At 37.5% G+C, this 24,042-nt stretch overlaps 1 protein-coding gene across 5 annotated transcripts in view; it reads right to left on the bottom strand.

The window, feature by feature from the left end:
- Positions 1–24,042, bottom strand: part of ANKRD44 (ankyrin repeat domain 44) — a 284,102-nt gene that overhangs the window by 60,974 nt on the left and 199,086 nt on the right. For all 5 annotated transcript variants that reach the window (XM_032480127.1, XM_032480128.1, XM_032480129.1 and 2 more), the window contains exon 16: positions 22,037–22,148. In XM_032480127.1, the coding sequence (XP_032336018.1) occupies positions 22,037–22,148 (112 nt within the window). The remainder of the gene's footprint in view (positions 1–22,036; positions 22,149–24,042) is intronic.

The raw sequence follows: 24,042 nt of genomic DNA, 5'->3' as shown, positions 1-24,042 counted from the left end.
CCCCCTGAAGATGTCCACATTTTAATTCCCAGAACACGTGTATATATTACCTTACGTGGCAAAAGAGACTATACAGAGATGATTAAGGTTATGGACCTTGAGATTTAAAGATTAGTGCAGATTATTTGGGTGAGCCTAATCTAATCACAGAAGACTTTAAAAGTAGAGAAACTTTCCCAGCTGTGGTCACAGACAGATATGATGATGGGAGAAGAGTCAGAGAGATGTAGCATTGCTGGTTACAATGTGGAAGAAGCGGGCAGAGCCAGGAATGAAGGCAGCCTCTACAAGCTGAAAAGGGAAAGAAATGGATTCTTCCCTAGAGCCTCCAGAAAGGAATGCAGTGCTATTGACACTCTGATTTTAGTGCAGTCAGATCTGTGTTGGTATTCTAACTTACAGAACTCTAAAATAATAAATTTGTGTTGTCTTAAGCCACTGAATTTGTGGTAATTTGTTATAGTAACAATAGAACACTAATACATACATTGTGGTTCTAATTTACATTTCCTTAATGACTAATAGAGTTGAACAACTTTTAATATGTTTATTAGCTATTCTCTTTTCTGAAGTGTCTGTTCAAATCTTTTCCTCATTTTTCTCCTGGGTTGCCTATCTTTCTCCTGGTGGTTTTTAAGCCTTCTTTATATATTCTGTGAGAGTTTTATATATATTCTGGACACACGGCCTTTTTCATATTGCACTCTGGAGCTTGCCTTTATGTTCTCTTAGTGGTGTCCTTTAATGAACAAAAATTTAATGTTAATATATTTCAGTATATCCAGTTTTTCTTTGTGGTTTATTATTTCTGTGTCTTATTTAAGAAATCTTTTCCTCTGAGTCATGAAGATGTTCTATGCTTTCTTCTAAAAGCTTTATTGTTGTAACTTTCACATCTAGATTTGCAATTCATCTTGAATTAAGTTTAGTATAAGGTTAAAAAAATTCATTTTTTTCCCCAAGTGAATATTCAATTAACATAGCACCATTAGTAAAAAGGCCCCTTTGCCACCTTTAGCATACTTGAGGATACCATATATAACATGCAGATGTAAGTGCGAATCTATTTTTCAACTCTCCATTCTGTTTCACTGGTTAGTTATCTATCTTTGCTCCAATACCATACTGTTTTCATCACTATCACTTTACAACAAACTTTGAGATCTGGAAGTATAAGACCCCAGGTTTTTCTTTTTCAAGACTGCCTTGTATATTCTTTGCCTTTTGCATTTCCATATAAAATTTTAAATCAGCTTTTCAATTTACACATATACAGAAACCTTACAGGGAATTTGATGAGTCTATCTCAGTTTGGGGAGAGTTGTTATCTTTACAGTATTGGGTCTTTTAATCATTGGAAATAGCATATTTCTCCATTTAAGCAGAGTTAACTTTTCTCCATAGTATATTGTAGTTTTATGGTATGGGCAGTTAATATTTTTACACTATTGAAAATTATAATATTTTAAAGTGGTATCTTGTAAAATTTCATTTTCTGTTTGTTGTAATTGGGATATAGGAAAGGAATTGATTTTTAACATATTAATTTTGTATCTGGTATGATAATGGTACTTATTTAGGTCCTCTTTACTTTTCCTAAATAATGTTTTGTAGTTTTTATGGAAAGAGGATTTTACATACTATTTTTACACTATTGCAAATGAAAATGTTTTTATAAATGATATCTTTTAAAAATTATTCCCTATTTGTTTTGTTGCTGGTATAATAGACATATAATTGCTTTTTGTATGTTGACCTTATACTCTTTTCAATCCATCTTGAAATGAGTTTTGTGTGTGGTGTGAGGTAGAATTAAATATTAATTTTTCCCTATTGGCATATTCAATTAACCTGCCACCTATCTTAATATCTATAACGTAATTACATCTGCAAGTCTCTTTTGCCATGTAAGGTGACATATTCATAGGTTCCAAGAATTAGGGTGTGAACATCACTGGAGGGCCATTCTGTCCACCACACTTTTATTTCCTTTTCTTCTCTTAATTCGCCAGCTAGGACTTCTAGTCCAATGTTGAATAAAAGGGGAGACAGCAAGCATATTTGTCTTGTTCCCACTGTAAAGAAAAAAGCTTTCAATATTTCACTATTAAGTATGATGTATGCCATAGATTTTTTTGCAGATAATCTTTATCAGATTAATGAAGTTCCTTCCTTTTCCTCATTTGCTAAGAATTTTTAAAATCATAAATGGGCACTGAATTTTACCAAGTATTTTTACTACACTGATTGAGGTTATTTGGTATTTTCCTCTTTTTTTCTGCTAATATGGTAAATTACCTCGATTAATTTTCTAATGTTAAACTACTTTTGTATTCCTAGAATACTCCCACTCAACTGCGAGGTAAGTATTATCTTATTTAGTACATTGTTGCATTTAATTTGTCAATATTTTGCTTAGGAGTGTCAATTTTAAATGGATGTTTTCAGTCTAAAAAATATTCAGCCTAAAAAATCAATCTTAAGCAATACAAGAACTGTGTACAACATTAAAAAAAAAAAAAAGAGTAGATCCTTATCCTCCACCACTTAATATTATTCTGAATCTTGTCTCCAATGATCCAATCACATTAATAGTTCTTTTTGCTTCTATCTAAATTTTTTTTATGAGTTTTCAATCTAAATGAAATGAAACATGCTGGGGGGTGAGATAAGACAAAGAATCTTACAGAAACCACCTATTCCCAATGGAAAAATTCTTTCATTTATTTCTTGCATTTTTGGCAGTTCACAATATATGCTTAGTCAATCAGAATGGAGCTGGGTCCACTTTAGGGTGAGCAATACTTGGTACAGTATATGTTCTTAATAAATATGTAGTGAATTGAAAATAAAACCACCCTTTGGTGCCACTGTAGGTGATAGTCCAACTTACCATGCAACGGCAAAGAATGTTTTCTTTTTAAGAACTATCCGGAAAAATTTATTGGGATTGTACTTATGCACATACTAATAATTATCTACTCCCTCATCCCACTCTTGACATTGCAGGTCTCCAAAGTCATCAATTATTTAAATCAACATGGCTTAAAATTGACAGAGAAAAGCACTAGAGTTGAGTTGGAGGATTCAAAGACATATTCTCTCTGCCTTTAGACTGTGAATCTTTGTAGTTTTTCTCAGCATTGAATTGTTATTGCCCTGTGTTCCGTAAATTCAAGCCTTTTAAACAGAGAAGGCATATCAGATAAGATGATAATAATGAATAATTTAAATGAAAAATTAAAGTAGACTAGATTTTGTTAGTTGGCTTAATTTTCCACCTCCAAGGCCATTATCAGTTCATTGATAAAATGTGAATGGTATCTACAAAGGCTTGATTATTAGAGAGTCTTCATGTAACTCTGGGGTCTAATCACCACCTTAAGTTGGCATCTAAAACAAAAAGACAACAGGTCTCCTGTATTTCATACTATTTAAAATGTATTCAGTCCCCTAACCATTATCCACCTATCCATCAACAAATGTACTCATCTGAGAGCTAATTCATTTGAAGTTCTGCACTGCAAAACACTTGATTGCGTTAAGTGATAGACATTGAGACGGTGACAAGTAGTCAACCCTGTAAAACATTCAGGGTCATGGGTGTTAGAACAATTCCACTTACTGAGCATATACAGTTCTTTGTATATTTCCAGGAGAAACAATACTGCCTTCATGTTTCCATGGTGACTTTAAAGAGCAATTCTTAAGTGTAAGAGTTACCTCTTTTAATCAACTATAATTTTTATCCAGACGGTATTATTAGGTTACCCTGAATTACATTATCATTGTGTTAATTTACTTTCTGCCTCAGCACAAGGTGAAATTTATCTGCTTAGAGCAAGAGAGGTTTTATTTGAGAGGCAGGGGCAGGTTGGAGAGGAATGTAGAATCTGAGGGACATGGTAATATTATTTGTAAAAATTGCAGAAAAAAGAACAAAGGAAATACTAGATTCAAATAAAAAATTCGTTTTTTAAAAATTAAAAAATTATGCAACAGTAAAAGTATCCTGCTTCAGAAAGGCATTTTGCTTACCTGGTCTCAGTTCCCACAAAAGCTGTGTAAACCAACATAAATGTCTCTTCAGACATCATTTTTAATGTTAAATTACAGTATAAATTTCCCACTCTAAGCATCAATTAACATTTTAGTGATTCTAGCTCAGTCATTAAAATATACAGCTTTAAAGAAAATTTCTACTGATTCAATTAAAGCTAATCTTGGTGGCATTCTAAAAACCCTAGCTAAACATCACAGACTACTTCTGGCTAATGAATATTAAAAGAATCAGCACAGATTCAAGTAAGTGGGTAAAGAAAGCTGTTATTATTTTAAGCAAAATTAAAACAGATGGGAGAGACTGACACACACACATATTCAGATGTGTGCCTGCCTCACGTTTAATCTTTATGAATGGCTGATCCCAGATGGTGATGGGATTCAGGAGCACAATTTGAGATACAGCATCCATTTCCCTTTTACTCCCATGTATGATGTCAGTTACAATTTTTCCATTTAGTGGATGATGCAAATATCACCAAAAGGGAAAAACCATCAGGAAAACAGGTTCTCTGATATTCTGAAAATGACATGTTGGTCAATTTATCTAACCAAGTCCAAACAGTCACCCACATTCTCCATCATTCAATTCCTTTCAGGTTTAGTGCTATTATCTTGCCTTTATACAAATGATGGGGTGAGGAGACAAGAAATCTAAAGAGACAAACACAGCAAACACATTATGTTGACAAGTGTCAGTGAGTAAATCTCTCATTAACCACTGAGCCCAGAATGGGATGTGCCCTCCCCTGAGCTCTCACAGCATGGCCCCTGGACCTCTTCTGGAAGATCACATTTTACTTTGGACAATGATAAGAATAACAGAAATACAAAATTCTAACAGACCAACTAAACAGTTGATCCTTGAACAACATGAGTTTGAACTGTGCAGTTCCACTTATATGTGGATTTTTCACTAAATACATCATACAGGATTACATGACCCATGGTTGGTCAAATCCTCAAATTCAGAACCACAGGTACAGAAGGTCAACTATAAAGTTATATGCGGATTTTCGACTGCATGGAAGGTTGGAGCCCCAACCCACACATTGTTCAAGGGTCAACTGTGGTTCTTGATCACAGTTACTTATTTATATGCTGATTCCCATCACTGAACAGTAACTCCCAGATAGAGCAGCTTCTTCATCTTTTCGGACCTGGCATACAGCACAGTGCCTGGCAGATGTGGGGAATTAAGACACATTAAATGAATACATAATAACAGCAGCTACTTGTACCTACCACACCAAGCACTGTGCTAGACACTTTACTTACATTATTCCATTTAATCCTCAGAATGACCTAATGCCTATTTGACAAATTAAGCAAGAGATGGAGGCTCAAAGAAATAAAGTAAAATGACCTTGAAGGTTGGTAATGACAGTGCTGGCATTCCAACCCAGGCCTGTATGATGCCAAAGTCCTTGAACTTTCAACCACACCACACAGCTTGTGCTCTGGTCCAGCTCCCACAGGTTCAGGCCTGAGATGTCGGGTAGGAGGTCCAAGGAATTGGTGAGTGGCATTGCAAGAGATGGTTGAGCACAGACTCCACACGCTGGGCACAACCACTGGCAGCCTCCGCACTGCCATCGGTGGGCAGCAATGGGAGCAGTGTCTTTTACATCTGTGACCAAAAGCCTCTCTGGATGCTAAGAGTAATGGAAGATATCACTAAAACAAGCAAGAACAGAAGAAAAGGGAAATAGTGAGCGTCCTGTGGTTAACTAAGAGAAGCGCAGAGAGCACACGGGAAACACGCCAAAAACACTTCAGAGGGAATCGGAGCCAACACTTTCGCAGAAGAGGAGGGGACAGGCCAGAGAAATCATTTGAACACGGTTATTATAATCGTATTATTACCCTATGGGGAACTAGGAAATGTGAGTAATATTTTGAGCCAATATTTATATGTTTTACCTCCCATACTAGATCATAATCTCCTTGAGAGTGAAATCCATGTCTAACACGGATACAACCACGTCCACCACAGTTCCTAGCACGCCACCCTATAATTTATTCTGCATCTCCAGAAAGCAGCTTTCCTAAACGTAGCTCATGTAAGAGAATTCACACTCTGGAAGTTGTCGCCATGGACTAGCAGGTCGGTTTCCATGGAGTCTAGGAAGAACAGCACCACTGGTGAGGGCTCCTCCAGCCCTGTCCGGGGGGAGAATGCCTGGACAGGTTGCCAAGGGTATTCTGGCTGACGAGCCACTGGGCCCTGAAGAGGAGAGGACACATGAGGTCCCCAGAGCTTGAGCTCACTGACTTTTACTCAATAACTTTGGTTTTCATTCTGCATTCAAGGAAAAAACCTCTGATCTTTACTCAGTTTATAAAACTGGATCTCCTACTTGGAAGGGAGCATAGCTACAGCAAATGACATGAATCCCCCGGACCTCTTAGCAGTTCGACTTTTCACTGTAAGTTCATAAAAGATGTTCTTGCTTATCTGACTCATATGACTGATAAAGAGGACTAATTAAGTTTATGAAGTTGTAAAGCTGACATGTTGGCCCCGATCTCCAACCCCACCATCTACTAGTACCAGTAAAGCCTTAAAAAGACCAGTGTGTAGGAGATACCATCATCTTTATTCTAATATTCCTTTCACTTTAAGATATATATTTAAAGAGAGAATGACACCAAAAACATATGGCTTCTCTGAAATTATTGCTTTGGGTTATTTCTTACTACAATTTGTCTTATATCAAAGTGAGGAATTTGAGGCCCAAAGAAAATTACTATAAACTAAGAAATCTTTATGAAATTTAAAAAAATATGTATTTTTTTCTGTGAATATATCAACGTTTGGAAACTATAAATTTTCCTAGAGAAAAAAATGCCATGGTATAGCACAGGGAACTATATTAAACATCTTGTAATAACCTATAATGAAAAAAGCATAAGAAAACAAACAAATGTATGTATATGTATGACTGAAACATTATGCTGTACACTAGAAATTGACACAACATTGTAAACTTCAATTTTAAAAAATGCCATGACGTTTTCACTCTATATTAAATTGCCTTCCCAGCGATCAGGTGAGTGATATTTCTTACTATTAACAAAACTACTTTTCCAAGTGCAGAATAGCCCACAGAATTTAAATCCAGTGATATTACCATTTAAGTCATAGGGATCTGCTCGTAAGAAACTAAATCTCAGTTATCGCTGAGTGATTTGGTTTTTCCAACTATCCCTTTCAGCTGTTAACAGATGTCTGAGCCGCTACCCTTCTTTGGAACCTTAGAAGGACTCTTTGTTCTTTGAGAATATCATAACCCCATGGCCTGGAGGCACAGGTGTGTATGTAGCTCTCAGTCTGATTTAACAATGCTCAGGACTATACATGTTCTGTTACTGAGTAAAGATCAAGAAGGGAAGTGATTATCAGAGGGACCCGGTCTAGACTTCAGAAGTGAGGAGACTTCGGCAGCTGCCAAGGATAAAGCATCTTTGGAGAAACAATCTTGCTGGGAAGTCACACCCCCTTGCCCCGACTCACTCCACCCCCAGCTGGAAAGGGTCATCCCTGGCAGCTGTCATCACAAGGAGAGTCAGGCCAAGCTGATAGCAGCTGTTACAAAGACACTGAACAGAGATTTCAGGAGGAAGGCTGGGCCCAAGTAAAAGTGCTTTTATAAAAATACTTACTGAAGTCCAGGGGTTAGCACTGCAGATTTCCAACACTGGGATGTACTTGGAAACTGTAGCTGGGGTGGTTTTACCCCTCATAGGGTGGGGAACGCTGTAAGGTGGTTCTGTTCTCATGACAGATAAAGAAAATGCAGACAGCTAGCCAAGATGAGGCTTTCCAGAGAATGGATGACACAGACATAACTGTTACTGGCATTCTCTTGAGTCCTCCAGCTTCCCTTTGACAAAGCCCAAAGACTGTTCATCTCAGGGGTATCTTGGTATGACATCACTGTCTTGGTTGATGTGAATTCAGATGCTCTAAAAGAGCTTTGTCTCTCATTAAAGTCTGGAGTTTCCCAGTCCTCCAGACAGTAAAGCATATGGTTAAAAGCTTGGAATTTAGAGTAAGATAAACACGGGTTTGAGTCCTGCTTCTCTGCCACACTAGCTGTAAGACGCAGGGCAGGTTACTCAATTTCTTTGTGCTTTTGGATACACACGTGTGAAATATGGGTTTAAAAGTTATTTCACAGTGTTGTTGTGAGAATTAAGGGCGATGATGCAGGCATAGGGCCTAGCCCAATGTGCTTGTAATAAATGTTCACTATTCTGACTTTATTAAAAAATAAGCATGGTTGTATGTCTCAAGCATTTAGAATGGCACTTGGCACGTGGTAGGCACTCAGCTATTTGTTGTTAAATGAAAGCCCTTGTTTCCTATATGATGGAATAGAGATATTTAGGAGTTAGGGAACTTCCTGTATCACATAAATAGCCTTAAGCAAGAGCTGCACATAAAACTACCAGGTGAATGTAGATACAATGGAAGGAGTAGTAATTATCAGAGGGGAAGGGGTGGGTGGGGAGAGCAAATGAATAAAAGGAATCAACTGTATGGTAATGAGTGGAAACTAAATTTTGGTGGTGAGCACACTGTAGGGCATACAGAAGTAGAAATGTAATGTACATGTGAAACTGACATGATGTTACAAGCCACTGTTACCTCAATAAAAGCAAATCTAAAAGAATAATAATAAGTATGGTTGTTAAACTTGTCCCCCACAAGAAAAGGCTTTTAAAGAGAATTAGGGTTTTGTTTTGCATGAGGGATTGATTCTTTTAAGGACTATGGATCTGAAGACCTTAAATTGTTAGTCAAAGTTCCATGAAATTTGGTGCCATAACGTTTAGAATCCCAAGGACCTCTGGATGGAGGTAAATAGTGCTGCTATGAACATTGGGGTGCATGTATCTTTTTGAATTGGAGTTTTCTCTGGATATACCCAGAAGTGGCATTGCTGGATCATATGGTAAGTCTATTTTTAGTTTTTTAAGGAATCTCCATACTGTTTTCCATAGTGGCTGCACCAAACTACCTTCTCACCAACAGGGTAGGAGGGTTCCCTCTTCTCCACACCCTCTCCAGCATTTATCGTTTGTGGACTTTTGAATGATGGCCATTCTGACCAGTGTGAGGTGATACCCCACTGTAGTTTTGATTTGCATTTCTCTGATAATTAGTGATACTGAGCATCATACTAAGTGAGGTCAGTCAGATAAAGACAAATATATGATACCACTTATATGTGGAATCTAAAAAAATGGCACAAATAAACTTATTTACAAAACAGAAACAGACTCATAGACAGAAAACAAACTTATGGTTACCAAAGAGAAAGCAGGGGATAAATTAGGAGTGTGGGATTTGCAGATACAAACTACTGTGTATAAACTGGTAAAAAACAAGGTCCTACTGTATAGCACAGGAAACTATATTCAATATCTTGTGATAACCTATAATGAAAAAGAATACATATGTATAACTGAATTACTAGGCTATACACAAAAAACTAGCATAACATTGTAAATCAACTATACTTCACTAAAAATAAAATTAAAAATTAAAAAACTTTTAAAAAGAGAGCAAGAAAAAACCCAAAGACAAGATTTAACCCAAGGCTGGTTTCATCACCTTGGTGGTCCTAATACTTCTTGACTGCTTCTTCCCGTTGCTGCTTATGTTAGAGGAATGCAAGCTGATTTTAATATCAGAAACATAAAACAATCAAAAGCTAAATTTTTTGCAGAAAAAAGTGTTATATATTTTAAGCTGCATAGTTATATCTTTATGTTAACCCACTACAGTAAACAAACACAGAGTGCCTACTGAATGCTGAACACGGATTTAGATACTAGGGGTGCAAAGACATTAAGTTAACGGCTTACTACATGCTAGGCACTATTCTAGGCACATGACATGTACTCAACTATCAAATCCTCAGAACAACCCTGTAGGGTGGGTACTATCATTACTGCACATTTTACAGATGAGGGAACTAAGGCACAGAGAGATCATCCAAGGTCACAACGTTAGTAAAAAGCAGAATCAGAATTTGGTCTGGTTCTAGGGGCTGCACACCATGCCACTCTGCTGGACTACAGAAAAGGGGAGTGGGAATGTCTTTATTCTCAAAGAGCACACAGTCTAATGGCAAAAGTAGAACATTCTGACATAATTTTCCACCGGGATTTCCACAGCAGGTCTTCATTAAAGCAATCAAGCTGAGGGTTAATCAGCTTCACTTACAAGATTTCCATTTTCTTCTAAAAAGGTTGAGTTATCCTTAGATACACAAATGAACTACTTATTATTTATAACTTAGATGACTGATTTGCTGAATATGTGTAAGCACATTTGATTGTCCTTTATGATTGGATTACCGCATTCTGTTGATTCTTATTTTGTGGTTGGCTTTATTCCCTTGATAACTATATAAGTTTAAAAAGCTAAAGCTCTAATCTGTTCTTAGAAACAATGATCAGTACATACATGTAAACTAAAAACAAATGTGCAGTATATTGTGTATACGTGTTTCCATGCAATATAATGTATATGTGTAGTCAAACTGTAATAATTCTACCTAATAAAACTGAAAAAGGAAAAAAAAAATTGAACTTATTTTTGAGGTAATTGTCGATTCATGTGCAATTGTAAGATCCATGTGGATCCCTCATGTTGCCCTTTTATAGCCACACCCACTTTCCTCCCACCTCTACCCTCTCCTTATCTCTTAAGTGGCAAGCACTAATCTGTATTCCATTTCTCTAATTCTGTCATTTCAGTAACATTATGTAAATGGAATCATACAGTGGGCAACCTTTGGGATTGACTTTCTTCACTCAGCATAACTGGAGATTATGCAGGAGATTTATCCAGGTTGTTGCATGTATCAGTAATTTGTTCCTTTATTGCTGTAGGGTATTCCACGGTATGGATGTACTGCAGTTTGTTTTTGTTTTACCATTTGCCCACTGGAAGACATCTAGGTTTTCTCCAGTTTTTAGCTATTACAAATAAAGCTGCTATAAACATCTGTGTACAGATTTCTACGTAACATGAGTTTTCATTTCTCTAGGATAAATGCCCAGGAGTGCAACTGCTGGATCATATGTTGGCAGCATATTTAGCTTTCTAAGAAACTGCCAAACTGCTTTGCAGAGTGACTGTACCATTTTACATTGCCACTGGCGATACACGAATGACCTATTTTCTCTACAGCCTCACCAGAATTTGGTGTCGTCATTGCTTTTTTATTTTAGCCATTCTGATAGCTATCTCACTGTGGTTTTAATTATTCATGTTTTCCTAATGGCTCATGATGTTGAACATCTTTTCATGAGCTTACTTTCCATTTGTATACCTTCTTTAGAGAAATATTTGTTAATGTCTTTTGCTCACTTTCTAATGGGATTATTTACCTGCCGAGTTTTGAGAATTCTTTCTATATTGCCCCTTTGTCAGACATGTGGTTTGCAAATATTTTCTCCCAGTCTGTACCCTGTTTTTCATTCTCTTAAGAGTCTTTCACAAAAGTTTTTAATTTTTATGAAGTCCAATTTATAGATCTTTTTTTAAAAAACATTGGTCTCAAAAACTCTTTGCCTGGTCTTAGATCCTGAAGATTTTTTCCTATGTTTTATGTTTTACCTTTAACCATTTTTGTTTGCCTATGCTGTCCAATTGCTCTAGCACTCTTTGTTGAAAACTCCACATTTCCTCTGTTGAATGGCTTTTGTACCTTTGTCAAAAATCAATTGGGTGTATTTGTGTGGGTCTACGTCTGGGTTAGCTGTTAGGTTCCACAGATCTATGTATCTATCTCTCTGCCAACACCTCACAGTCTTGATTATCGTGGCTATACAATAAGTCTTGAAATTGCGTAAACTAAATTTTCCCACTTTGTTTTACCTATTCTAGTTTCTTTGCCATCTCATACAAATTTTAGAAAAATATACCTCTAGTATAAAAAAACTTTGCTGTTATTTTGAAAGGAATTTCATTAAATCTACAGATTACTTTAGGGAAAACTGATACCTTTATTATGCTAAGGCTTCCAATCCATGAACACAGTCTCTCCATTTCTTTTAGATCTTCTCTGATTTCTTTCATCAGTATTTTGCAGTTTTCAGCATACATGTTCAATATTTCATTTTTTGGCAGTTGTAAATAATACTATATTTTTAATTTGATGTCCATATATTCATTTCTAGTATACTGAAATGCAGTTGATTTTGGTATGTTTATCTTGCATCCTGTGACCTTGCTGAAATCATTTATAATTTCTAGGATCTTTTTCTTGTTTCCTTATAATTTTCTATATAGACAATCATGTCATCAGCAAAAATGAAAAGTTTTATTTTTTGCTTTCTGATCTTTATGCCTTTTCTTGCCTTACTGCTATAGCTAGAACTTCTAGCACAATGTCAAATAAGAGTAGTGAAAGCAGATATCCTTGCCTTATTCCTGGTTTAAGGGGAAAGTATTTAGTCTTTTACCATTAAGAACGTTAGCTGTTCTTTATCAAGTTGTTAAATGTTCCTTATCAAGTTGAAGAAGTTCCCCTCCATTCCTTTTTTCTGAGAATTTTTTAAAAAAATTATAAATGGGTATTGAATTTTGTCAAATACTTTTTCTGCATTGTTTGATACAATCATGTGATTTTTCTTCTTTAGCCTGTTAATATGATGAATTACACTGACTGATGTTCAAATATCAGTGTAGGCTTTTCCTGTAATAAATTCCACTTGGTTATAGTATATAATTCTTCATATATATTACTGAATTCTACTTGTTAATACTGAAGGATTTTTGCATATATATATATGCAATATATATATGTATATATATACACACACACATATATACACACATGTATATATTTCTCCTTTTTTGGTATTACATTTGTTTGGCTTTGATATCAGGGTATTAGCTTCACATATGAATTAAAAAGCATTTCCTCCTTTTCTATTTTTCAAAAGAGATTGTATAGAATTGGTATTAATTTTTCCTTAAATATTTGGTAGAATTCTCCAGTGAAATCATCTGCACCTGGAGATCTCTTTTGGGAGAGTTTTTAAATTCAGTTTTTTAAATAGTTATAAGCTATTCAAATGATCAGTACTTAATATTGGTAAGTTGTAGGTTTTTGATGAATTAAACCATTTCATTGAAGCTGTCAAATTTATGTGCATAGAGTTCCTCATAATATTTATTTATTATTTTTTAACATCTACAAGATCTGTAGTAATATACCCTGCTTCATTTCTGATGTTGGTACTTTGTCCTTCCACTCCCTCCCTACCCACCCCTACTTAGTCTTTTGGAAGTTCGTCAATTTGTTGATTTTTTTCAAAGAACCAGATCTTTGTTTCATTGATTTTCTCCATTGTTTTCTCTTTTCTGTTTTATTCATTGATGTTCCTATCTCTATTATTTCCCTTTTATGCTTATTTTGAGTTTATCTTGCTCTGCTTTTTCTAGTCTCTTAAGGTGGAAATTTAGATTATTGACTTGAGACTTTTCCTCTTTTCTAATGTAAGCATTCAGTGCTATTAATTTTTTCCAGCACTAATTTGTGTCCCCAAATTTTGATTTGTTGTATTTTCATTTCCATTCAGTTCAGTGTAGTTTTGGAGATTTCCCTGAGATGTTCTCTTTGACCTGTGGGTTATTTAGAAGTCTGTTGTTTCATTTCCAAGTATTGGAGATCTTCCTGGTATCTTTCTGTTTTGGTTTCTAGTTTTATTTCATTGATGAGGAAGAACACACTCTATATGATTCCAATTCTTTCACTTTTGTTGAGGTTTGTTTTATGGTTCAGGATATCATGGACACTTGAAAAAATATGCATTATGTTGTTGGGTGAAATGTCCTATAAATGTTGATTGGATCCCTCAGTTGATGATATTATTGAGTTTTTCTATTTGCTTGATGATTTTCTGCCTAGTTATTCTATCAATTGTTGAGAGAGAAGTGCTAAAGTCTCCAACTCTAATAGTGGATTTCTCTATCTTTCATTAGTTTTTGTTTCATGTATATTACAGCTCTGCTGTTTAGTGCATACACATCTAGGACCCTCTCCTTGCTTTCCTGACATCCTTCTCATTGGGCTCCAGCTCCAACTGGACTGCTTTCCTACCCTGTTCAGGCCTGCCTAGTCGGCCTATAACTGAGTAGGAGGAAAGGAAGGAAGGAAGGGAAGAGGGAGGAGGAAAAGAAGGCGGGAAGAAAAGGCCAGATTAACCTTTTTTTTTAGGCTAACATTTAAGTTACATTCTCTTTAAGAAAGCTTCCTTTCTGCTACGTCATGGATTCCTTAGAAGCTCCCTCTTCAGGAGCAATGATTCCTCTTCTTTGAACTCCTTAGTGCTGACTAGCCATCTAAAGAAATTATAGAAAATGTGTGTGTGTAACTTTAATTCTGTAGATGTCTCCATACCAATTTGACACATTGGTACAGCTTTTCAGATCTTGAAGAAGAGAAAAAATACAGAAGCAGTTGCAATAAAATTTGGAGTTGGTACTGGGAACTAATCAAATCTAACAAAAACACCAAACACAGAAAAGTACACTTTCATTTTCTCTCACCCGTGGATTCTATGAAATCCCTTCCTAACAGAAAATCACAATACTTATAAACTAGCATTTAAGTCTTATTTCTAGGTCAAGCTTAATCACTCATAAATGTAACTCATTTGTTCAACAATTTCTGGAACCCGATAAGTGCTTGGCATTACTTGAACCTATGTTTTAAGAAGTTGATATTTAAATTCATGTGTATTGAAAGGATGATTGGTTCTTTTTCTTTACAGTTGATTGTTAATGTTTCCTAAAACAATGACTCTAAGCGTGTGACTTTGTGTTGAACCAGTGAGTCACAGTGTATACCCAAGCAATAACTTTATTCTTTCTTTCCTTTACTCCTCTAATCTTTATGAGGCTACTTCTTTTCCTGCCCTCTCAGATAAAATCTCCAGCAAAAAAAAAAAGTTCTCTGAGCACTCAGTCACAAACATAACTTCATATTAGTAACTCAAATGTCTGTTCCAGCAGAGTAACGCAAACTCTGAATGCTACTGAATGTTGAAGCTTCTCTCCCACCACCCCCCAAGTGGGGAAGGAGACAAGTCTGACTTCTCTCTTCCCCAGACTACGGCTTCTCCTCTTTTTCCCTCTTGGCTGCCTCTGCCTTCCCCAGGACTGAAGAGAAGAGGGGAAAGGAGGACACAAAGGGGACAGGGACAATGGTTTACTCCCTGGCACCCTTCTGGGTGTGATCCTCCGATCGGCTCAGATGTTTAAAACTGTCTCTTAGATGCTTATTCAAGGTTCTCCAACAACTTCTCATAGCTGGGGCCTCTTGTCTGAAGTTCCTTTCCTGGGTGGATGTCCTGCATCTCCCCACTCTCCCAGACAGGCCCTCTTGAATAGCATCCAAGAGAACCCCAGGCTATCATTAGCCCTTAGCTCACATTTGCACATTAGGAAACATAGACTCTTGACCTATCATTGGTGGAGGTAGAGTATTTCTCAATCACAGCCCTCTTTTTATTTAACTTCCTGGCAAGCAAGCGCAAATCAGAGCGATTGTTTTTAGATTTGTCACATGCCAGTCCATTCAGTCTTCTAAAGTGTGTGGGACACGTATTAGATATCCAAGCAATCTCCTTGAAATTTCTCTCACTGGACTTGGGATCAGGAGAAAGCGTCCTTTCTCCCCTGCTATAGGGGCAGCGGAGAGATGGTGGGATTTGAAGCAGAACCATCTCCAAAGAAATCTGCTCTCTGCTCTCCAACTTCGTAAATGGACAAGGGGGTCACGGGTTGAAAACTAGTATCTGATTTTGAAATGTGGGGGCAACAGCCCCATTGTCCTGGGCCCTTGACTGAAGGCAAAACTGAAATTGCTTATTTTAATACATCTTATTGAATGGTTCTTTTATCAACTGCCAAATTCACTCATGGTAAAGACAAAAAAATTCTTTTTTGCTCATTAAAAAGAAACAAATGGGGACATTTTGTCACATATTAGTCTAATTCAATGTCCTGAACATAGGCTCACATCCAAATTCTGGTTCAAAGTTTGTGGGCTTATATTTTTATTTGTAGCAGTGAGTAGGCTGCCAGCAACATCAACATATCTGAATTCCCTCCATTAATGAAGAGTTCCCCATAAGATTTTATGTTTCTCTTTAACTTAATTAACTAGAATAAAAATAAGACTAGCATTGTTGCAGTTGCCACTGCCCACTGGAAGTCGGCCCACTGGGAGGTCACGTACACCCCCCAGGTCCATTCCTTAGCTGCACCTCCGAGGACAGAAAAAGGCCATCAGAGACTTGTTTGGGGCTGGGGTTCAAGTTTCCTGGGTTTTAATCTTGTCCTCAGCTGACTGCTTAGTAGCTCTCCTTTTTTTAAACCCCTCTTCTAAACCTTGCTTTCTTAGTCTTGAGACGCTTAATTAGACATTGCCAATGTAAGTACATCTAAAACAGAGCCAGGTGATAACAGCTTCCTAAAGTCCTGTGCTAAACACAAGAAGCCTTTAAAAGCAGCAAAATTTCAGTGCTCAGTTGCCCAAGATACAGTTGTCTTCAGAGAATCCCAGAAACTCATAAAATATACACACAGAGGCCTTTGTCACCCTCATATACTCTCGCAGTTGAAGTTCAAGTTAGCTCATAACAGTGAAAGGGGGAGAATGTCCCAGGGAAGCTGCCAAATTCCAAGTGATTTGGCATGGTCAAATCTTGGACTGAATCAAATCAGAGGCCTAGAGTTTTCAAACAATTTTCCTAAACTTCTGTAGGCAATTTACATAATGATATTGGCACATACATGTTTCCATTTCAATAACAAAGCCACAAATATCTTTCTTTCATGGACAGATTTTTAATGTTAGAAAAGAAAAAGGAGTATGCCCATATAAACTCACAAATTCCAAATAGGGGCATGATTCTCTGACTTTTCTCCTCAGAGTCAGTAAGAATGCCTTCCAGATATAGGGAAAAGGGAGGCACAGAGCTCTCCTTGGCCAGCTGCCTTCCTCCATGCAAACATAAGTTTCATTCAGACATAAGACGCTTTATTAGCCAAGTCTCCTCCATTCCACTTTGATATTTTGATCCCAATTGAACATGACTGATCACAGCTCTCAGCATACATCTGTGGGCAGAATTTCGTCTGCACGCACAGTACATACATCTTTGATCAACACTGGCCTAAGTGGGCAGATTTGGCAGAATTCTGAACCTTGGCTAGTCTGTCAAGGCCAAGGGGTTCATCCCACCTTCTAGAAGTTTTTTTGCTCCTGGAATGTTTTCAATAGAACTTTATATAAGGGAAACAGAGTTTAAAAAACACTCAATTTCCGTTCCCTTTTGATTATAGCAAAATAGAACACAAAGTATGGTTTACAAATTCTAAGCTTATGACCACAGACAGGAGCCATAAACCATGAATGCCAAGTAAACACACACTAAGTTAAGTGTCAGAGTCAAATAAAATATGCATCAAAATTAATGATACCTATTTAAGTATATGCACCATCACAGTAATCGCTCTCTGGGAAGAGAAACAAAAGACAAATGTTACCGACTTCACAAATCCCCTGGCACTGATGGCCACCCATCCTCTTTAATCTTACTCCAACTCCCAGAGGGCAAAGGCCTTGTTCTGCGAGGGAAGGCCTGGGGGCCACAAATACTCTTTTTCCCTCTCCATTTCTTCCATAGGCCAGAAACATAGGCTAGGAAATGTGTTATCAACAAAGGTCTCCCTGCATAACTCCTGTTCACAGGCTCAAGTAAGCCATTCAGAGCTACCAGAAACACGTCTTCCATTGTCATAATTCTAGCACTGAGCAGAGAATCAGGGACAATTTGTTAAAAGGATAACCCCTAGGAGGACTGGAGTGTTTGTGTCATGAGCTGGGGGCGAAGATTGCTTTGGAGGTGGTGAGTCTTAAGAAATGTACCTCCTGGTGCCTATTGGTTAATTGGTTTAGTTTCCTAGCATCAAGCACCCAAAGAAATGGGAGTTTTAAGGAATATGAGGGCATTGTGGTCCTAGTGGGAGAGAGAGTTTAAATTAGAAAAGGTGCCCCTCAAAAAAGCCCACCTCTGCTATCAAGAACAGGCCTTATTCTCATTTCAAGGTAAAAAACATTTGTTTTTCTTTCTTTGTTTCCTTTTTTTTTGTATCTATAGGAGATGGCAGATGTTAACTAAACTTACTGTGGTATTCATTTCACAATATATGTAAGACAAGTGACTATGCTGTATACCTTAAAATTATACAGTGCTGTATGTCAAGCATATCTCAATAAAGCTGGAATAAAAAATAATTAAGTGGCATGATGTATGCCAAATTCCCAGCATGTGGTGAACACACAATAAACATAATTGATGGTGGTCCCATCCACTCCCGAATCCATTCACAGCTGGGTGACCAGCAATGGGGATAAGACACCTACAGTGGTCTGGCTCTGTGGTGCCACTCTTCAGAGAGAATCCAGGATTACGTTTTGTTTTGATTGGAAGGGAGCAGGGTACAAGAATGTTTATAGACTGCTTAGGGTCTTTGCTTAGTTGAACGACACCCAAGAGGAATTTCAGGATGCATTCCAAAATGGAGACACATAGAACTTTCTATCCAACTATAATCATTCAAGAAAATGAGAGAATTTCCAGCCCATCTATGTTATAAATGACTCACTGAGGTTCCTTCCTAAAAGCAAACCATGGTGACATTTCTACCAATTTATATGAATCATCTGGTCCTTTTCAGCTGCCAGTGCAAATTAAGATTAATTAATACTTCCCCCTACCTGCTTTTGAATGTTTTATATTTGCCAAGAATCATCATCTCTTCGTAAATCACACAGGGCAAGTGTTGATCTAATCAAAGGGAGTAATCTCATTAGACAGAACTTGTGAAACCTTCTGTAGACAGAAAACCTTTTCATTGGATAACAAAAATAATGGCCCTGAAATGGCTTCCCTTAAAAATTAAAATAAGGTGCAATATATTATTTACATAGAAAGGAGCTGTTACAGGATAATCATTCACAGAGTTACTATACAAAGTATTTTAAAACAGTACACAGTTATCAAGACTTTAATAAAGAAAACTTTGAAATAAAAGTTTATATGTCCAATTATGACATATGCTTTTATGGAGAAAACCAATTAAAGACAACTATCTCTTAAGTATACTCTGGAACACAGGCTCATATGGGTAGTTGCAGTCGTTAAAATAAAACTTCACTCTGCCACTGACTGATTAATACACACACATACACACAAAGACACACACACATACTTTGTGAGGAGCCTTCCTTTGTGGGATCTAAACACAAATCCTATTTGCTGATAGGTCCAGATCAATTTCCATGACTGCTGCTAGAAGGCAGAAGTGACATTGCCTCATACCTTAACCAAGTCCTATTAAGCTTTTGCTCTATGTTGAAAAGCCTTGGGTGGTGGTAGCGCTTTGACCTACGATAGAAGGCAGCATGGTGTGCTAAAAATTTTTTTTTGAAATCAGGAATCCTGATTTATGGTCCCACTTCTTCCACTGACCAGAGCTATGGCTTGGACAACACAGTGAATGCCCCTGTGGTTTATTTTGCTCATCTGTATGATAAGACACTGCCCCTTGGTCATTTGTGATTCTACGTTAAAACCCATCTTATAGAAGGCTATGAAATCACTGGCTTCCTACATCTTCCTATGGAACTGGGTGGTTTTAAAATATGTCCATGAATCCCTTGACGCGCCTCCCTTTGGAAGGTGGAGTCTACTTCACTTCTCTGGATTTTGTGGCTGTTGCAATGAATAGATGCAGCTGAAGTGTAAACTTCAAGGCTAAATCATTAAAAGTAATAAGACCTCTTTCTTTCACTTGCTCTCACATCCATTCTCTCCCAGTCTCTCCCAGGGCAGGTGACTTTGGCTGCCTGAGCCACCATGCAAGATTTCCAGCTATTCTCAAAACACCACACTAGAGAAAACCACATAGAGATAGAGAGGTCCAAGGAATGTCAGAGATTTAAATCTTCCAAGCCAGGTGATTGACATATGAGTGAAGAAGCCTTTGAGATTTTGCCAGCCCCAGACACTGTCTGTAATCTCACAGGACATTAACTAGAAATTCTCAGCTAAGCCACTCCTGAATTCCTGATCCACAGAAACAGTGAGAGATGATACATGATAACTGTTGTTTTAGCTTTTAGGGTAATTTGTTATGCAGCCATGGTAACTGAAAGAGGAACCATGATGGAATTAAAACTAGAGGGAAAACAACAAGGTCCTACTGTACAGCACAGGGAACTATATTCAATATCTTGTAATAGCCTATAATGAAAAAGAATATGAAAAAGAATACATACATATGTATAACTGAATCACTATACTGTACCCCAGAAATTAACACAACATTGTAAAGTGACTATACTTCAATTAAAAAAAAAGAGAGAGAGATTAGTTGCCTCTCCCTCACCAAAAAAAACCCAAAAAACAAAAAACCAAAAAAAACTAGAGGGGAAAAAAAAAAATGCCATCCCCAAGGTCAAGCAAGGAAATCTTTACAGCATCCACAGGAACCTTAGGAAAAGAAGACTTGGAAATCTTCAAGAATGATAAATACAGGTATAATTCAAAAATAAATGCCACACACACACACACACACACACACACAAAACACCACGAGAATAATCACCTTTTAATTTCCAAACTGTTAAAAGAAATTCATAGTTAAAAGAAATATAGTCAGAATGACCCTAAGTGGAACTATTTAAAACCAGCAGCAAGGCCAACGGTAAAGGAACTCGCTGGGGCAACACTGTCATTGCCAGTAGGTGTGGACACCCACAGCTCTTGGGCTTTCTGCCTCATGCATTTCTCAAAAAACTGTGCAGCTGATGAGGTGCAAGTGTTTCCCCAAACACACCTAAATAACTCTGAAAAGTAGGACTTCTCCTTTAAAAGGACAAGGAAAAGAGCTGGAGTGCAGTAAGGAAGGTGGCGCCTACCACTGGACTAGACAGTCAGTCTGGGATACCCTGTGTGTGCTGAGGAAGCTGAACCAAGGACGAGGCTCAAGAGATGGCAAGTGGCAGCCTGCAGGCAGCATTCATCCAGTATATTTTCTTCCTAGTCCACCCAGTATTTTCAAAACAAGAAATTTTACATTAAAAAAACTAGACTTCTAGTTTCTCTTAAAACACTGGAGTTCTAGCAAACCTAAGTATGCAGTACCACCTGGTCTTAATCAGCTAGAGCTGACCAGCTGTTTCTTCCCTAGACAAACATGTCCTCTCTGTTTGCCACAATCCCCACCACTCCCTATCATTCTATACTTGGCCTCACTTCACTTGTTTATATTTCTGTCCCTCTGGACATTTGAGTTTGTGTCTGGTAACCTATACCAACAGAGGAGTTCTCTCTAAAACTCCAAACCCCCAAGTGTTTCTTGATCACTTGAGGTTTAAATTTTTGGGGTGGTTTAGAAATTCCAGTAAATTCTGCGGCTATGCCCTTGCCAATTGCTTTCCCTAAACTACAAATGTGGGACCATGACAAACCCATATGCCTAATGGTTATGTAAGTCATCTTATGACACTTATTGACTACTGGGGTGCTAAGTGTGGCTCTGGCGATATACACTAAGCTGATCTGATACATCCAAATTATCTTCAAAATACAAACTGTCCACACAGGGGTCTAAAATTCCTAGTCCAAGTTAATGTGGAAAAAACCAATTGTTAGCTCTGAGATTTGGATGGACATAAATGGAACAAAGAGATCTACATACTGTAAAGAGAAACAATTTAATCACTCACCACAGAGTATCTTCCAAGTGATTTCTAGCGGGAACTTAATTAGGCAGTGAGGGCCGTCGCTGAGGGATTAAGACCAGCATTTCCAGGTTTGGGGGTATGTGTGTGTGTTAGAGAAAACAAAACAAGACAAAGCAGCTCACCAATTCCAGACACTGTCTGTGGCCATAGGCAGCAGCATAGTGTATGCTATTGTAGCCCTCCTTGTCCCGGATAGACGGATCTGCATCATTTTGAAGCAGAAACTCTAGACACCTGTAAGTACAAAGATGAGACGTTATTTTAGAAAACATCTCTGGACCAAAAGGGATAATTAATGTAAATGTTCTCTTATTACAAACGTTCTACCAAAGCACCTTGCGAGTCTAAGTGTTTCTTTAAATTCCTACAGCAATGAGGTTTTATGGACCTGATGTTTTATGTGTGTTATCTGTAGCTGTCTTTACTTCAGCTTAAAATAGCCATCCTAGGATTCAGTAAAGGCTTTAGGAACTAGAGGGCAATTAAGATTTTTTCCCTTCTCATCTTAAGGTGCAGAACCTGCCTGTCATCAAGATTACTGGATAATACGTTTTCGAGCTCCATGTTCAAAAGGCAAGTTCGCAGCGTAATAAAGAAGTGGTCAGGGCATCGCCGACAGGACAAATCTCAAGAGAGGGAGTTTGTTTTTAACCTTGCTATTGGAGACTCTGAAATCAAAAGGTTGGAAAATGAAAGTTAGAAAGAGTGAGAAAACGACAATGGAAAAGAAGCTAAGAACAGCCTAAACAATGAGAAGATTAAAGGAACGCAGCAACGTTTAAAATAAAAGATTAATTCAGAAACCACCTCTGAAGGAAGAGGCTTCCATCGCACCATTAGGACTACAGACTAGAACAAAATAATAAATAATAAGTTTTAAAAGGTTTTTCTGACAGTGTTGTAATTTTTCTGAAAAAACAAAAACAAAACAAAACAAAAACACAATCTTTGCAATCCATGAGAGGAAGGGGTGTGGCTCCACCTTTGCTGAAGAGGCCCAGACCCCAAGACCCAAGTATTCAGGGATGTAATGCATTCTGTTCAGGGCCTGTTGCAAATGGCACAATCCTGTGGGTCAAAGAGGGAGTAACTAGATGGGGAGTACCACTCCATAATTTCAGTTTTATTTCTGTGACAAACACGTCCTTTACAAGGCCAACCTGATTCAATTTCATATTCAAATCAAAACCGTAAGAGTCTGGAGGGAGGTTATAGCTCAGTGGTAGAGTGTGTGCTTAGCATGCATGAGGCCCTGGGTTCAATCCCAAGTACCTCCATTAAAAAATAAAAATATAAATAAATAAACCTAATTACTTCTCCCCCTTAAAAAATAATGAGTCTCATTATAAGCCTGTACATTAAATAAGACCTTCCAATGGAAAATTTCCATAGTTTACTCAAAAACCTTAAAATGACATTTACCTATCTTTTGGCATAAGGCAAAAGGAGTAAATAAATCATACATAGAGATAGATAAGAAAACACACATTTTAATTCCTAGAAAAGCTGATGAAAGGCCAATTTTTTAAAGCAAATACCTACAAGTCACATGATTTATCCATAAAATGCTCCGTAATAAATCAAACTATTATTGGAGTCCTGATATTTCAGGCTACCTTGGTGAATTGAACCTTAAAAGGAAGTCTTTTTTCATTTTCGTAATTAAATGCCCATGGACTGAATCCCACGTGTGACTCATTTCAAACTGAATTTGGCTCTTGAAATAAGAATCACTCAACAGGAATAGCATGCTAGTGGACACACAATCTCCAGCCTCTGAAAGGATTATATTCGAAAAATCAGTTGATACATTTAATATGTAATTTGGAAAACACCGGGAATTGCTCCCAAAGAGCTATTTAACACAGAACACAGCTGAACTATGTAACTGTCAACAGCACTATTAGAAATAACAATACTATAGAATTTGAATACTCCCCATGTTGTTTCTAAGGGAAAATGAATTCCAATGTTAACTGGGAATGCTTATCTCTTCTCCTCCCAGGGTCCTGACTAGCAATTTCGACACCTAAGCTGCAAAAGCAAGAGAGGCACATTAGGTCAGGGGTGCATTTGCACAAGGGAAGTAGCCTCTCTTTGCAGGAAAGAGCTCTGGGGCAGGCTGGTC

This window comes from Camelus ferus, chromosome 5 (assembly GCF_009834535.1).
Source record: "Camelus ferus isolate YT-003-E chromosome 5, BCGSAC_Cfer_1.0, whole genome shotgun sequence".
NCBI lineage: Eukaryota > Metazoa > Chordata > Mammalia > Artiodactyla > Camelidae > Camelus > Camelus ferus.
Note: the sequence above shows the minus strand (reverse complement) of the source record. Positions and strands in the feature narration are given on the sequence as shown.